This window comes from Myripristis murdjan, chromosome 22 (genome assembly GCF_902150065.1).
Source record: "Myripristis murdjan chromosome 22, fMyrMur1.1, whole genome shotgun sequence".
In the NCBI taxonomy this organism is placed as follows: Eukaryota; Metazoa; Chordata; class Actinopteri; order Holocentriformes; family Holocentridae; genus Myripristis; species Myripristis murdjan.
In genome coordinates, this window is record NC_044001.1 from 18,014,837 (window position 1) to 18,033,290 (window position 18,454).

Genomic DNA, 18,454 nt, shown 5'->3' on the forward strand with positions numbered 1-18,454 from the left:
AAAACATCCTGAGTACTCAAAAGGAGCTGTTTCTCAGCAAGTCTGTGTATGCTCTGTGGTGTAAATCTCCTATTGTGTATACTCTCAGGGGTTAGGAGAATTCAAAATTAAAGTATTGCCAACAGTGCCATGGGCTCTGGCACACTGTGATAACCCTTTACAACACCACACACTTTTCCATTACAAGTAGAGGCTCTCACTGTGTTTGAGGCTCTGCACAAAACCCTCATGCTCATCAGTTAAGTGAGGCTTCCCTCAACACAGACATGGAACTGGGCAGAGAGGAGGAAAGAGAAGGGGAGGAGATTTAAATGGTCAGCATATGAAAAGGTAGTGAGGGGCAATTAGAGGCAAGTATGTCATTCCACCAACCAAAGGCTCAGAGCAGGACTGAAGCTCCACCATTGCAATTGTTGCTTCAACTTCAAATTTAAATGCAACTTTTTCAGAGGATGGTCATTTCAAGACTTTGGACAGACTGGTACTGACTGCATTTTACTTGTTGCGAGCTTTCAGCATTGATGTTTTGCAAAAACCTGACTAACATAAGACTAATTCAGGATTATTTGTTTAAGGCTGTGCGTTTATGCTTTAATTAGTTTGTATTTGAACGTGACAGAGCACACTGCAGCTGCATGTGAAATAGTTTTGTCGGTAGGCTTCTTTCTCATAGTCCCACCACCTTTATTTGGTCCCCGGGGCCTTATTCATTAGTTAGCACAGTCTACTTCATCAGGTTACACGAGGCGAGGCAGCTACGTGACGATACACTCATTTCTCAGCACTACTGAAGCCGGGACGGATGAGAGTTTCACTGCTCTGGAAGTCTTTCTCAGCATCTTTTCTCCGAGGATCGTTTTTGGACTTTTGGGTGGATTTTTTGTCAGACGTGTGTCGGAGACCAACATCACCTCTGCACCCCGCGGACACCACGAAATGAAACTCAGCGTTGTCATCCAGATTGCGGTGGCGCTTCAACTGCACCTCTCACCTGGACAGGTAGGAAGCTGCATTCATTTACACTTAGATTAGGCTCAGCAGGAATTCACCGGCGGAGGGATTTCCTGATTCAGTGCAAAAGAAGTCGTGTCAGTGTTACATAATCGCCAGTTTAAAATAATAATCTAGTTATACCAGTGATATATAATGGGTTAATAGTTGAATAATAAATACTATTCTTGTATCTATTTTTGTTGCATTAATGTGGCGCTGGAAGTGTCGCTCTTTACTCAGAGACACTGTAAAAACCTCTCAGACAGCTTTGACGTAATGGGCCAATGATAGCCCATTGTGTCTTGACACCTTGATACCTTTCTCAGTGTCAGCCATACTGCAACTATTTCATTCATTAGGTGGAACGTGACAAACTGCACCGCTCGCTGGAAGAGATGATGCAAGCAGCCTCTGCCGGGGAAGCTTACTAAGGTTATAATTACAAGGCACATCGTAATTTACTGGCACTTTCACAGACATGGATTATGCCTTGTCCTCAGCAGACAGCTTTTATTTTATAGTGTGGATTTCCGTTTAGAGGGCCAGTTTGGTTCCCAGCGTTGGTGGGACTTCACTCAAATTAGTAATTATTTGCTCATTTATATCAATATTGAGTCCAGTGAGTTCTGCAGGTTTTGCAGCGGAGCAGCAGAGGTATCAGACCTTGGTAATTTGACAAGCTGCTTAGTCTGAGAAGCTTGGCAGTGTGTCAGGTGAAATTGGCAAGAAATTTTATAGTCCTGAATTCTCTGCTTTTCATCTGCACCTGCAGCTTTGTTTTCTGGATTCTTTTTTTCCCCTCCCAAGCACACCATATACCTATCTCCATTTTTTAAGAGACACCAGGCAGTGTGAATAATGATGATGATGTTGATGATGATAGTGATTATAGTAGGGATGATAGTGTGTGTGTGTGTGTGTGTGTGTGTGTGTGAGTGTGAGTGTGTGTGTGTGTGAGTGAGTGCAGAATGTTACTGAAACTTTATTTCAGGCCAGTCATATCACTGTCAGGCAACAGTGGATTAGCACAAAGCTGGTCTGTCTTCTGTTGCCTGGCATCGCTCGTCTTTAGTCCTGGACTGAAAATGTGCCAACAAGGAATAGGTCTGAGCCGAAACTGGAGTGAGGACTCATTCAAGGGCTTGTGCTGCCCTGCTGAAACACTTGTAAGAGGATGTGCCACCGGACATGGAGACTCGTGCCAACTGCAGCCCTAGCACTAGAGTCCATTCAGTCGCTGATTTCCTCCCAAGGTGGCCGAGTGCTGGCAGCTCTGTCTGATGCCTCTCATGTTTAATGCAAAACCAGGCCGCTCCCTCATCCGTTCACTGGTGTTGTCGCACAGTTCATAGCCTGACCATGTCTGCTGGCCCAAATGGCACCATAGTGGTTTCCCCTTTGCCAGGCTGTGGTCTATTTATAGAAGTATTACACTCGGACACAGACTCAGACAGGCTCTCAGGGATGGCGCGAGCTCCGTGCCCGGGCAGATTTTCCAGTCAGAGCCTTGGTAGATGTTGCTCAGGAGTCGATGGGAGAGACAGAGGCTGCCACATCTCCACTAATCCTTGTAATCAGCTCACGGCCTGCTCAGTCAAAACAGGAGTGACAAAATCCAGGACTTTCAGCATGTAGCAGGTTAAATATCTCCCCATTGCCGTGATGGTAAATGTATACTGTGTGATCCTGAGATTGACATCCTATTGCTCAAATCATATGGACAATTCAGCAATATCTCAAATTCTAAAATAAACATGCCTCCGTTAAAAAAGTGCAGTCCTCTGATGTGTCAACATGAAACATGGACATCTATACTTATCTATACTCTTAATCCAGTAGTTGCTTTATGTTGTCAGATCAACTAAAAGATGAGGTAAGCTTTGTTCTTCCTAATTTATTTTACCTGTGCAGAGCCTTGATTTTTTTCTTTTGTCATTCAGCACATAAGCCAAAAAGATCACACTATCCCTCTGTTTCCCTCAGTTATCCCTGCCTTTGCCGTTTTTATTTTTCAAAATGTCATCAGCTTAAACAATTCACTCCCAGGGAACTCCCTCCTCCCATTTTGAGAACCAGATCAAACTGTAGCAAAAGACCTGACTGTGAGATTTTCACTTGCAGCTGAGCAAATTTTAAACTGCATATCTCACAATTTACGCAAAGCGACAATACTCACAATACTCCAACAGATATTTTAATGCATAGTGACAGTTCAGCCGTAAAGAGCTCTCCCAGTCCCAGCAAATATGAGACTGGTTTGTTGGGTGTCCACCGAGCCAGAGCCCACAGTAAACCATTCTGCAGGGTAACCAGCCAGAACGGAAAAGCAAACATTGGCAATGTGGCTGGGAAGACCGTACATAAATGTCCCTCTCTGGGTTTCTTAACCCCTAAATATGTGTTTATAATTGATGACGATGATTTCCTATCACTGTTACAGCTGTAGCTGCTGACACCAGCTTTGCATGGCTCATGCAGCGACTCACGTCCACTTGGGACTGACGGAGACAAGGAGGGGTTAACCTCAACCACTTAGTAATCCTGCTTTACTACCATGCATTTAAGGCATAGCTCAGGACTGCCATTTTACAGTAGTTTGTCAGTGTTAATTATTTTCTCATAAGGACTATGAATGCATATCTTTGTGTGTGTGAGAGAGAGAGATTTATAATTTCCCCAAAAGTCCCAGATGTGTCCACAAAAATAACTTTCACTTTGAAATACAGGGGCACTTGATCATTTCCCAGACCTCCTTAGCAGGAGAATTACTTTTAAGCTTGGCAGCAGTGCAATAAATAGTTCAGATAGTATTCCTGTCCGCATTTGTGGTGTTTCATTGCAACAACAAAATGTTCTTTTTTGATTGCGGTCAGCAACGACATTAATTCCATACTTTTGCTTGAATGTAATCACTCATAACACTTGAACTGTTTATGATATGAATATGTTGTTTGGATTGTTGTTTTTCAATTGAAATCCTCTGTTCTGTGTTATCAGCAACCTCAGTTATTATGTTGTAGTGAGACGTTACTGATAATTTGATTTTTTTTTTTTTTTTTTCTGTTATACTTTCATTTGGCCAGATGTTCTCATCACAGCTGGCATGCATCTAAGTGACATTTAGCTTGTTTTCAGGGCTAAAAGTTTGAGTTTTTGAGGATTATGGCCAAGGATGGGCATGTTGTGGTGGGGCTCAGAGTTAGGAGAATGAATTTGCAGAAAACTGATAGAATGTCCTCACAAGTAAAAATGTGTTTGTGTGGTTGTTGGGGGAGATTGGGGTCGGTATAGAAATCCAATTCTGTATCTGCAGCTGAGCTAGGACTGATAAAAGTACAAAATACCACAATGACGGCCGACAGGCTCCAACAGACAATATGGAATGCTCCACTTCTGCTTCCATGCATTCTGATATCTTTTGCACAAATAAACCACCTTTCCTATTTGCTGTGATTTATCAGTAAGCAGAATCTAAATTGGACCCAATACAGTTCAAATCTGAATCCTAAATGTGGTACACTCTTGTGTGCAGTATGTGTATATGTACAGTGACATTTTTTTTTCTCATATGACTCTTCATAGAGGGTGGAAGCACCTGGGTTCCCCTTTGGAACAATGGTGGCCTGTCTCACGGCCTCATGGTCACCGTGTCACCGAGGCTGTCAAACAGAGAATGTGCCATAGTTGCCATCCAAAGTTTGTGTTGCTCACATTCCATGACACTTTTTTTCCATTTTCCATTCTCCTGCGCAGTGTATTATTAGCACTTCCCACACAAATATATATTGGCCTGTGTATGTATGTGCATGTGCATGTATGTGTGTGTGTGCAAAATGACAACTGCAGCACTACGTGAGAATTAGCGCTTACATCCTGCTTGCGCTTTGCCAAAGACAGCTGCGGTGCCTGTTGTCTCCTGCCCACCTAAAAACTTTCCACACCTTCTAAGAAAACATCTGGAATGCTCTGTGTGCCTTGCCCTCATTGTTGTAATGATTGTATCACTTAAATATGCAAGATAAATCTTGCTGGAACACAGCAAAACCTGGGCAATGTTAGTCAGTGAGTCCATGACAGGAAGTCCCACTCGGGTAGGGAAATACTGAAAGAACTGAAAGTCTCTATGACGACAGACCATGACTAAATCTTCATCATCTTTTTTTTTTTTTTTTAAAGGTCTCTGTCATAGCATTTCACAGGGGAATATGTTCCAGCAGTTAGCCTCCAGCCTCTGTGATTATATTCAGTATGTGTATGAGGAGATGACCCTATACAGGTGTTTCCTTTACATCATCACCCGCAGCAAAACAACACTTGAGCCTGACCATCTGTCTCACACAGAGCCTGTTACCCCAAGAAGAACCTGTACTGAGAATAGGGAGCTATTTATGTCCCAAAAACAAGGATGTGATCGCAGAGCACATCTAGTCAGAGGCCATAAAGTAACATCCGATACAACGTGTGTGTGTGTGTGTGTGTGTGTGTGTGTGTGTGTGTGTGTGTGTGTGTGTGTGTGAGGGTTGAGCTAGTGTATATGCTACTACTATGTTGTGCATCACCGGGCCACTTTTGTTGTTTGCTATTGTGTTTTTTCTTACACCTGCTCCTGCTCACATAATCGTCCAAATGCAGACAACATGACATCACATTGAGACATTTCCGCTGCAGATACAGAGGGGTTTCATAGTTTCATAGAGTTTTCAACTATTTCAAATATCAAAGGCAAATGTCTGGTTTTGCTGTCAGTCCCTCAGAATTAAAGAGGCTTTTTTGTAGACTTAATTTGCACCAATGCTCAACAAATCCAACGCAGAAGAACTGCGTTGGACCAATTTCTCTATTAGCAGCGGTGTTAAATAGACCACAATGCAATGCAGCCACAAGAATTATCACATTTTGGGTAAAGGGTGCTTTCACAATTGGTTATTTTGGACTTATTGTGCTATCTTTTGCATTGTGGCTCTCTCCACCTATATAGCCAACAGCTGTTCTCTGGGGCTGAAAAAGGCATTCTGGGAAATGTAGGAAACCACTAATTGTAGTAAGCATAGACTAAGTAGGGTTTTGGGGAAACAGGATACACCACAAAAAGTAAATTACAACACATCATCACAAAATAGCTCCTGGAAAGCACTGGACATCACATATTATTCAGAGGTTACAATAAGACATTCAGAGAATGGATTCTTCCTTTAATATAGACGGTTTATTAAAGAACATCAAAGCCAAAGTCAAAGTTGTTCACGTCTCTGAGTGTCTCTTACAGTTTATACATGCATATGCAGCTGACACAATTATGTCTGCATGCGAGGCCATGCAGCGGCAGTGACCTGCTGACTGATAGGGCTGTTATTTACGTTGTCGTGGTACCTCTCTTTAGTTGTAATGTCCCGGCCCAAGGGAAAGGCGCAATCGCAGTCAGGAAATATGGATTTCTCCTTCCTCCTACAGGGGAGGAACGGTGGCGCTCAGGGCAGCCGTCTGCTCAGCGCACTTTAATCTCCCATCTGGATGTAATTTACTGTGGTTTACACAGGGAGAACAGCGTTTACTGTAATAGGGACCACAATTACCACCGGTCAGCCTTATCTGAAAACCTGTATCGTGTGTGTGTGTGTGTGTGTGCATGTTTGTGCATGGTGCACTGTTGTAATGGTCCTGTGTGTGTGTGTGTGTGTGTGTGTGTGTGTGTGTGTGTGTGTACTGGAGTGGAGTGGGGGGACGGTTTTGAGGGGGCATCCGTGCATGCATTAATGGACTTCTATTGAGGAAATGGTCTTTATCTAAAACAGCATTTATATGGACCTTTACCTCTGCTGTGTCACTTTGCTCCTCATGCCCCGTAAAGCAGCATTTCATTAAAGTTATGTTCTCCTGAGCTCTCATAATAGTAGTGCATTTAATAGATTGCAGTAAGTCTGAAGATGCACATTATGTCAAAATGTTGACAAATACTCTGAGAACAAGCAAACTCATCACTTAATAGGTTTGGTATTGTTAGCCATGCACAGCACAAGCTCACTGTTATAGAGGAGAAACTTACCACTCTGTGTTGCAGCTTCCTGCACGCCTTTAACACAGTCCCACAGGGCACTCATTTTCAGCCTCAAAAAACATTATAAATGTATTTTTTGATACCAAGAACTGAACAGAACAGTCAAATACATCCTGAAATCTGCTTCTCAGAAAAAAGGTTGCAAATAATGCTTTCCAGCAAGTTTCAGATAACACTTTAGATAACATGATAATGCTCTGTTCACAGAGCAGTTTGACAGCATAGCGTTCTTGGTGCCCATTCAGGGAAAAATTGATGCCCTTTTCTTTGATATTCCCTGTGCACAGGAAGAGTTTCTTTTTCTTGTGGGCATTCCTTTATCCCTAGTTGATTACGCGAAAGCCATGTTGTAGAGGGTCAGAAAATTTATAGGACAGATATGCCAAGGTCTGAGTTCCCATAAATGCAGCATTTGCCACAACAAAATGGTGTGGATGCCACATTGTAAATGTTAAATAAACTTGTTAGTGGACACTGTTTGCAACCATTTTTTGGGGTCCTTTAAGTCCTCTAAAACAAAAATATAATATAATCATCTAGACACTGGACTTAAATCTTTGAGGCTTGTCAATCTTTAAGTTCCCTCAAATTTACACACTGCAAACTATTTAAGAGATATAACTAAACTGTGGTTGATGTTACTGCACTATATAGTTCTTAACCAGTACAGCAACACAGCTGTTTGTGCAAACATTTCAATCTGTAGAATAATTACACCTTTAAAAGGATTCTTTCGTCCGTATCCATTGACAAAACGGCTCAGATCACTGTGGCACTTTTACCATATGCTCTGTTGAAGTTTGTTGGTGTTTTGGGAGCGCTGCTCTGTGATCACGAGCCGTGACCTGACCGCCCCAGCTGGATACCGTCACACCTCTAATGGCACTGCTGTCATTGTTGGTTCACCACCCTCATGTGTACAAAACACTACTTCTTTGCAGCAATTGAGTATAGATGCAGTGTGATCTTAATAAATAAAGGGCCATACCAGTGATTCTGCATGTTTACCATCATATCTACAAAATGTTTGCACTTCATGTTTCTGCTAATCTTTTCCCAAAACAAGGAATTGTATTTCGGAACTCTGATATCATTTTTCCTACATTTTATCCAGCCACTGGTTTTCCATTTATTCCTGTATGATATGAAAATTAACTTTCAGAGACTTCAGACTTTCTTCACACCAGTACTCCATCACTGTAATAAAGTCGTCCACATTAGTTGTCCTACAAGCAGCAGCACTGTTGTGTTTTGATGACTTGAAATTGGGCAGAGTGAAACATTCCCGTCCATGGAAAACAATCCCTAGAGTAATGTTTACTTTGCACAGACAATAATTAGTTACAGAAGCAGAACATTATAAATCCGTCAATTTAAAAATCAAGGGATTTTGATTATTTCTTGTAGTGTAAAATGAGGGCAAATTGTAGTAAATGGGCCACACATTTAAAATAACTGGTTCTTCAGCAGGGCTGAGGATTAATGTCATCAGAAAGGAACGGATGAGGAAGTATTTCTGTTTCTCACTAATCTATGTGTCTCAGTGTTTGTATTCACTTTTTCCGCTGTAGTGCTCAGGGTCCTGTGTGGTCTCATGTGGAGAGTCTGGCTCAACCTTGAGTGCAACACCACAAACATGACACAGTTCCCCCGGCCCATGTGTTTTCCGGGGGGGTAGATGGTCAGGTGCTTCACTGGCCTGGATTGTGGAATGGTGCGGTGGTGGGATGGCCGCTGGCTGTTCTCTCTTTTTTTGTCCTTTTTGTCCCCTCCAAACCACCGACCTTCATCTCATCCGTGGACTGTTCTTTCACATTGTCGCATTAAAGCTAAATTAGGCACCAATCTGATGATCATTTGCATGATTTAGGTTGACTGTAGCTGTCCTGTCCTGTACTGTAGCTGTAGCTGTGTAGAACTGTCCTTGCCTTTCACCTACTTATTTTTCATACAAAAATGAACTAAACTGTTGGGTCATGAAATCACACATGACTCACCTTTACAGTCATTGTTTTGTAATCCAAAGGAGAAGTGAAATACTGATTACCAAATCCATCTTTGCCATCTTACAGCTCACTCACACAGGAGATGAAGGTTTCCTGTCTATCTAGACTAAATCGTCTTTTATGCATTTGATACTCAAAATGGACTGCTGTACTTTTCACAGTCTACTGGACTTTTTCACAGAGAAGAAAAACAGTGTCTGCAGAGGAAGGAGCCTAACTGGGATCGACATCTTTACGACTATTGTGCTCTAAGTGGCTGTAGTACCTGTCGTTACAGTTTCATCCCCCTTCAGCTTGACCCTCAGTCATCAAAGCAGAGAAATCCATAATGACCTTTTTGTTGCTCGGTCCCCATCATGTTTTATTTTTGCTCCCTAAACATGCTGCCCTCCCTCTGACAGATGGAGTTAAGTAAGGAGGTTAAAGATGACGCAGTTCAGCTGTGTGGGAGTGGAGAGTGAGTGAGGAGCTCTGGAGCCTCTGTGGAGTGACAGCAGGAGCCCAGGGACACAACAGGTCCTCCGATCTGACCCAGAGGGAACACACTCGTAACCAGCAGCTGCCAAACTTTCCCTGGAGGTTTCTGAAAAACAGGAGAATAGCCTCCCTAGCTCTCAGCGTGATGTAGATTCAATGAAGCATTTCAAGCCACAGATACCAACTACTTAGGAGGAAATATAAAAGTTTAAGGTGCTAGTTTTCGGAGTGGCTCTACAATTGACCTGTAGACTCCTGAATATTACATGTAATGATAGATAGCTCACTCTGCAAAGCACCATTCTCTGGTCAAAGAGCACACTATGCTGCTGAGCACAAGCTCCCTGAGAACCAGATGCAAAGAGATGAAATCCTTGAGTCCAACTACAGCTTTAGGCATGAGACCATGACCAGAATGGGCTGTGGGAGCACGAATCTGATTTCATTTCCAGAATGTAAATTAACCGATGAGAATGGGTTCTCCACAGGGGTCTTCTGGCCCAGCACTAAACCACAGGCTGTCTCTTCCAGTGGCCAATGAGCCATTATTGTGCTGTGAGGTTCTGGGACAGCAGAACATAGTATTTGGCCCCCTGGAAGTATCATGGACATAATTCAATTTGTGACAATAGGTGCTTACTCTAGCATCCAGGCTTTCTGCATGGATAGTTCTTCAACCTTGGGCAAAAGATATTTAAATCAGGTCCTGAGTATTGGTATAAAGACTGACATATTTCCTCCATGTAAATGTCACAATCTAGGATTTTCTATTCTATTTCTTATTCTATTTCTATCCGATGTTATCAAATGGGTTGTGATCAAAGCTGCGTTTTATCTGCATGCCGTATCATGTCACCAGCCACGGAGGGAATCAAGCCTGCAAATCTCTGCAAATTGGAAGAAATAAAAGCACAGGGAAGATAATTTGTGCTACTTTTTGTGATGTGACAAGTTCTGTTTTTGTATCATTACTGTTGTTATTTTTATATTTTAGATTTATCATTTCAAATGTTATGACAGTAATGCTTTAATAAGCAAAACACAGGTGTTGCACATTCAAGTGAGAATTATTAAACAGAAAGGACTCAGCCTAGAGAATAATTTATAGCTAAGGCAAGTGTAGTTTACTCGAATGGTCCTTAATCACAGTCACAGTCTCAAAGGACTTCATGTCATTCGAGGCATTTTATGAAAATATTAAATGAAAATAATGCCCGCCAACCTTAGACCCTTGCTGAAGACAAGGAAATACTCTCAGAAAAAGCTAATTAGGAACAAACAAAAAACAAAAATGGAGAGGACTACCCAGTGAAGCATCAGTCTTTCAGGATGTACTGACAAAGTTTTTGAACAATTGATGTTTTTGCAAGGATCATCTTTTCCACAACAACTGAAGGCCTTCCAGTCATCCTTTGCTCATGCAAAAGTATGTGCACAGCTACGTGAGGATCCTCATGCAGTCTGTAATTGTTAATCTGCCAACTTTTGGAGGCAGCTCACCCTCCTCAACCTCAGGACAAGTCAAGAGCCTGCCTTGTTATGTCCAGGCTTAACCCTTAACCTGGGTCAGAAAACCCTGCCCACCTCACTACATATTAAACGATAAGTGAGACCAGAGCCAGAAAGCCCTTGTGAAGCAGAGCAGCCTGGCCTGAAGCTCATGAAAGCCCACAAATGAATAGAAAGAAGCAAATCATATGCCAATTAACACTGGAAAAGGATTTCTTTTCTGACCCTGGCATTGCTAAAGAGGATAAAAAGATGAATCAATTCCCCACAGAGGGGGAAATGGGTTTTAACAATGACTGTAAACTGAACTGAACTGAACTATGACTTTACCATGCTGTGCATGAAGAATATTCTGGGAATGGAGCTGCGTGTGTCCTGCAGTGCTCTTGTACGGGCGACACAGTTCAGTGAACCCCACTCTATAGTATAGTGCTGCTGTCAAAAGAACAGCTGTACATTTTGGCCAGATGACCCGGCAGTATGAAAAGGGGAGATGCCTGAGCAGTTCCTGTAACACAGGGAGGATGGAGCCTAAGTGGTTGACTGGCAGCTCTTGGGTGTCCACTGATATGAAGCACTGTCATGTGTCCTACTGCAGAAAAGAGAGATCCATCCCTGCAACGCAAATACACAGACCTGCCTGCCACTAACACACTGACAAAACAGGAAACCGTCAGACATTAGAAGCTCTGAAGTGTGTGCATGTATTTGTGTGGGTGTGTGTATGCATCATCATCATCAAAGCAGGACATTCCACTTCAGTCGCACATCTTGGAAAAAAAAAATGGCTGACTGGAGCATTGTACCGACAGATTCTTTCCTCACTCTCTGACTAATTTTGGTCCATAACAGGAAAAGGAAGCTTTTGGGAAATGGGCAGATGGTGTAAAAGGAACACTCATAATTTTATGACAAATGATATTTCCTGTCCCGTGTGTTTTCTATTATATAACAACTTTTGGACCAGCCTTCTCAGGTGATGACACTAATATTGCATACACACAGGCAGTGCCCCAGTAAAGATGTCGTCAGGTATCGGTCACAGCCCGTGAAACGTAACACCAGCGATGATGGCAGATTGCGGAAACAGGTTGTTTGCTGCTTGTCCAGCGCTTCTGCTGGAGGGTATTTTATCAAATGGAGATTTCTCTTCCTGAGATGGAGTCACCCAGAGGTTTTGTGTTTTCCCAGGCGAATGAGAAACGCACTCTGTTTATCATGGGATGATGGGAAAAAATCAGGACAGAGGGGGAAACCACCAATGGGAAAATAAATAGAGAGCTGAATCTTACACCACAGGAAACAGGTTTTGAACCTAAACAGTTGGGCACATAGAGGAATGTGATATATATATGAGACAGGATCTGGTGCGTGTCAAGGAGACTTTTCCACACAGCAGGGAGGAAAAGTGGTGCATGTTCATTCCTCCTGTCTCGCTGTACTTCCAGCTGTTACCACTAGATGACTCAGCTACCTGACGGTGAAACGATAATCCTCCTGCCACATATTTGTGTTTCACTGCTGGCTGATGCTGCTTTCAAACAATGGGGCATTGATAATCACACTGCACGCTTGTGTTACCATGTACAGTTTGTTAGGTTTGTTAAGGTGAGGGAGGTGGGAGGCGCGGCAGGTGTGGCCTTGCGTCTGTCTCTCATCTGTGTATCAGTTTCACTCATGTCAGTGTTGAATATAATACAAACACCCCAATGTTTTATACTATTCATCAGTCTAATTTATAGTCGCCAAAGGGATGATTAGTTATTTCGTAACCCTATGTTTTTTCAATGTTTTGCAGAGCATACCCCTGTCAAGCATAAACAGCACAACTGAAGGTAAGCACTTCTGCTTCTTGCTTTGCAGCTATGTAGAAGAAAAGGTACCCTCAAGAGAAATAATGTTTTCTTCAATGCATTACCCAGAAACAGCACTTCAAACCTTTGTAAATGCAAACCAAGCAGCAACATTTGAAGGTCATTCTTTGTCACTGTATTGTCTGTCAGTTTCAAATAAAAGAAAACATAAAAGCATCTTGGTAACATATGATTTATGCAGCACTGGCAATCAAAGAACTAAATACAGAGATTGGAGAAGAAATGCAATTCTTTAATAGCCCAGAATGCAGAAATGATCTAGGCTTCAAAATGACAAAAAGTCAGATAATAAAAACACAGCCTATACTTGATTTCATTGAATAACCACTAAGCTGTTGTTAAATTTAGTTAAACTGCTGCTTTAAAGCAGTGAGGCAGCTTCTTAACACTGCCAAGTCTCTGGTCAGCTATGAAAATGAATTGATGCAGGTCTGAAAAAGCTTCGCTTGCCGGCTGTGAATCAACATCTCTTCATTCAGAGCCTTTATGCCATGCACCGTTGAGAAACATAAAGGATTAAATCCTTGAATCCTATATATGAGTCAGTCAATTAAATAGATCTGAATTTAGAGAGCAACAGGGCATGTCTGGATAAGCAGGGATTACACAAGGTTGGGTAGATTTTGCAAGAGCATTTAGCAGAGGTTAGGCTGAGCCTCAGGTCCTGCTCCTTCTGCCCACTCATCTCTTTCCTCTCAGCACATCACAGTAAATCAGTGCCACTACAAGGGAAATATATTGAGAGTATTTAAGACTTCCAGCTCTTCCAGAGAAAGAGGATTCAGATGCCATGCAGCAGAAAAAAAGGCCACAAAAACTGATAACAGTGAATCATAGCTGCTGGGACAGGACCGTTGTGCTGTGTAACAACATTTTGGTGCGTGGCCCTCCCTCTGCAGCCCTGTCCTCCCAGCCTGTCTGCTTTTATAAACAGCTGTTGTGGTGTCAGGCTCCATTCTCTGACCCTGGGGTCACCCCAGTCCCAGAGGTGCCTGCGGGGTAGCTCAGCTCCAGCTCCAGCCAGGTTCTGTTCATGGCCATGTTTCCAAAGTTTGTTTTCTCTTCCCTTTCTGTTTGTTCGGCTGTAGTCAGCCCTGCTTCCCCTCCCCCTGCCTCCCCCCGTAGACTACTAGACCGGGACTCTTTCACACATATACTCCCACAGGAAAGCATGCATTATACAAACATTTTAAGTTCAAAATGATAACAGGATACACACTGGCATATTGCAAGAGGTTTGCATAGACACGTTATGAGCATGCTATTGTTGGATTATTGAGGCTTTTATTAATTAGTGTTTGACATTGGCAGTGAAAACTTATACGGTACAAGCAAGCTGCATGTCAGTACCAGCAGCATGCTGTTGCAGTGGTTCCAGCACACACACACACACACACACACACACACATACACATCACACTGTCACAGTGAGACAGAATGACACACACATAACCAAATACTCCCTAAACAACAACAACAACAACAACAATAATAATAATAATAACAACAACAAATAATAACAATAATAACAGTGTTTTTATTTTATTTTTATTTTTTGGTGACATCCATCATGTGAAATACAACCTGCCTGGTTTGTAACTGTAGTGTAGCACACAACCACGATCCCATAGCGATTTTAGTTTCCTTCTTTCATCCACAGTGTTGATGTTCCAAGAGGTGTGGGGTCGGAGCTTCTGCAGGACCATCGAGAAGCTGGTGGAGGTGGTGCAGGAGTATCCTACAGAGGTGGAGCACATCTACAGCCCCTCCTGCGTGCCCCTGGTACGATGTGCAGGCTGCTGTGGCGACGAGAAACTGGAGTGCCATCCCACCCAAACCTCAAACGTCACCATGCAGGTAAGTTAAAGTTCACAAGCTGTTCGATGGACTAAGGAGGGCTCTGTTCGTCCATTCAATACCACAAGGCAGCTTTTCTTTAAATCCATCCAGCAGATTGCCATGAATTTTGGGGAACACCTTCATGCTCCCCAGAGGATGAACCTGTCAGTTTTGGTGACCTGATCAGTTTCTCTCTAGTGCCACCCTCAGGCCAAAATGCACAGCACCCATTCTTCTACTACTTGCATTCCTCACCATAACCCAAGCCAATGGCCCCACTTTTTTAAATCTTCTTCTCAAATTCAAATACATCACATTAGGTAAATGTTGTATTGCTAATTTCAACCTGTTTTATCCCTCAGCTGTTGAAAATCAGACCAGCAGAGCAGGGTCAAGAATATGTTGAGATGACATTTGTGGAGCACCAGACATGTGAATGTAGGTAAGAAAAGACGTTGTGCTTTAAGGCATGTTGACATGATAATATATTCACAAACATCCAAATACTTGACATTGAATGATATTGCAATGAATGATTTTCATTTTCATTTTTGTGTTGTTTTTTTTTTTTTTGTTTGTTTGTTTGTTTGTTTTTTTTAATGTTTTATCCTTAGAATCAGGAAACCCATTGTGAAACCTGAAAGGTAAGATCTCATCTTCAACATGTCAGTTTTGAAGATATAGAAATTAATAAGCGCAGTCTCTGTTTAGAGAGGAGTCTTGCTAACCGTTGTGTTCTTCCTACAGGAGGAGACCACGAGTAAGAGGAAGGAAGAGAAAGGATAGACAAAAAGTGAAAGAATGTGACGGGTGAATGCACTTGATAGCACTAAGGAAACCTATTCTCACCACCCTCTTGAGTAGCAGAGGATATCTTATCAACTGTTATTCTTGTTTGTGTCCTTCAGGTGCCAGATCCCTCGCAGGTAACTGCAGTGGCAACCCAAGCCCCTGTTGCAACATGGCTCACTATTTATTTCCAGCCCAGTGACAGCATCAAGAGTCTCCACAGCTCATCTATCAATACTGTGTCCGTCTGCAGTGAGACTCAAACAGCTGGGTTGTTCTGGTGGCAGGCCCTCCTGCTGACAGGGAGAGCAGATTTAATGACAAAGTTCAACAGGAAGTGCCTTTTTTGATTGGTGGAAACAGTTCTGTTACACACCTGACACAATGGACGCCCCTGGGAGCCAGTGCAATTGAGGACCAAACAGACTGAGAATAATGCCTTCTCTTTTATACCAGTTATCATCAGCTACTGTTATTTTCCCATTTCTTTGATATTTAAAGCCGGTTACTCTTGTTTAAATTGTGTATTTATTGATACAGCTAAATGTTCTTTGGATCAGCGACCTGGAGCAAGTTTGTCAGCCTATGTTCAAACTGCATCCGAGACCAGTGCCTTGTCTGGCCATGGTGACATGGAGGAGGAGCTGGCAGCAGCTCTGTGAATGCAGTCAGGAAATGTCTCCCTCTAGTGTCTTTTCAGAAACAGTGTTCAAAACTGTTTGTATGCACATTTATTTTGTTCATGTCCAAATTCATGAATAAGTCAGCTGATGGGACAGTGTTATCAAAGTCAAAGAATCTTTGTTTCAGTGTAAAATGAAACTTTGCTCTCTGACGTGTTCTACCTATCAGCTGTGGAAGTGATGATCAGTCCACAGTGTGTTCGCTCTATATGAGTCCACCGTGCCACAACACCACGGGACAGGAATTCATTTTGAAGAGTTTTTTTCATCTACATTTTCAGACCTAAACCAAGAACAATATTTAGGCTGACTGAAAGGAGAAGTTTATCAACTTGAGATATGTCCAAAGAAGTTTGTGTGTATAAATAAATTACTGTGAGCAGTTAATAAAAAGATATATCAGATTGTCAAATCCAATTGTCCACTTTCCTTAGAAAAGCTCTCTCTCTCTCTCTCTCTCTCTCTCTCTCTCTCTCTCTCTCTCTCCCTAACATAATATTGGAAGAAATTCCATAAATAGTAAATTTATTGGCTATAAACTATCTGTTACCAACATTAGCTATTTTCCCGTATTAACATGATGTAATTTTCAATTACTGTGGTATTGTGGTGGTGTAAAATTATGATAATAACTTACTATTAATAGGCATTAACACAATTAAGCAGTCGGCTTTTTGGTATTTCAAGACTAAATATGATTCTGAAGAAATATGTGTTGCTGACACATAACTTTGGAGGTTTTACTCAAAGACCAACTTATGTCAAGCTATGAATAAAAAATGATAATGAGCCTTGCGCTCAAAGTTTTTGAATTAAAACCCTAGCGTCATTATATTTTGCAATGTTTTTGGGTGAGTATCTAGTGTAGTATAGTATAGTAGTATATTGTGTTGTTTTGAGAGAGGGGCCAACACCTGTCCCTGTGTCCACCCGGACGGGTGTCGGTCGGACTGCCGCTCTGGAAAAGCCTGTGCAGTTTCCCCAGTAACCTGTAGTGCGCAGTTAGGCGGTGCAAAGGGCTTTACGCCCTCAACGCTGTCTTACAGGTCGGATTCGCACAGCCACCGCTGCCCTGAAATACAGAGAGAAGAGCACTAACCCCCCAATGCTACTGAAAAATACTGGTAAAAGATAAAAGCACGGACAAATTTTACAAATAGCAAATAATGGCTCACAACAACAACAACAAAAAAAAAGTACACCATAATAATACTGATCATAATAATAGTGAGTAGAAGAGGAAGAAAATCATTTTTATTTAGGCCTATAGCATAGCACTTCTAAAAACAAAGTGCTTCACAATCAGTAGGGTTAAAAAGGAGAAAGCAGTGACACATTACTGAAATTATATGTCCTAAAAATAGATGTGATCAAGATACTAAATAAATGGTTGAATAAAATGATTCAGTCATCACAGAAAATGAATGAATAAATAGCCGAACACATGTGTAGCAGTAAAAAAAAAATGCATAAATATCAAATCCTTTATGGTAAACAGTTTTTTAAAAGAGATTTAAAAGGTTTCTCCAGTCTCAGATCATAGGGCAGTAAGAGGCCTGGTGGCAAAAGCTCAGTCCCCTTGGGTCTGTAATGGACACAATCAGAGCACAATCAAGGCCTGAGGATCTCAGGCCATCTAACCTGCAGACTCATGATGGGTTAAAGGTAGGGGGAGATAACTTATGTGCAGGACCTGCAGAGCCACAGTATTAATCAGTGAAAAGTTAAAATCACTTCTAAAATAAGTGGAGAGATGCTGAAATGAGTGAGATGTCTGTTTTGTTTCATAATTACCCTAAGGCTGCTTAATCAAAGTCTCCTCCTTATAAATAACTATTTTTCAGATGAATTACATAAACTCCTGACAGGCAACTCTGTGCTATTCAGACAATCAATAACTAAATATAGCCAGACTACACATCTCAAGTTATGAATTGATTGATTTTTGTCTTCCAGATTGCCTTCCACAAATGACTCTATGGGTAGGCGAATGATAAAGTATCCAGAAATGTTTTTAACAGAAGGTCTATCAAATGGTGATTTAGCTGAGGAGAAAAGGAGAAGGCCTTGTGCAACAGTCTGCAGTAAACTGTGCATTGTGAAGACTGAGAAAATAACCAGCTCTGCATCTTAACTGGGCACAGTGTCCATCATACTTCAGGCCAATTTCAAAGTGTAAAGATCCTTCTCTTCAGTGACAGGTATAGTTTTACACAACAACCTTGCCAA

At 42.0% G+C, this 18,454-nt stretch overlaps 1 protein-coding gene across 1 annotated transcript; it reads left to right on the top strand.

Moving 5' to 3' along the window:
• The first annotated feature begins 393 nt into the window (after positions 1 to 393).
• pgfb (placental growth factor b) lies at positions 394 to 15,926 on the top strand. The gene is made up of 7 exons (XM_030044590.1): positions 394 to 999; positions 12,839 to 12,875; positions 14,575 to 14,771; positions 15,116 to 15,195; positions 15,368 to 15,397; positions 15,501 to 15,563; positions 15,662 to 15,926. The coding sequence occupies exons 1-7, from the start codon at positions 937 to 939 to the stop codon at positions 15,681 to 15,683; spliced, it is 492 nt and encodes a 163-aa protein (XP_029900450.1). The 5' UTR covers positions 394 to 936; the 3' UTR covers positions 15,684 to 15,926.
• Positions 15,927 to 18,454: the final 2,528 nt, after the last annotated feature.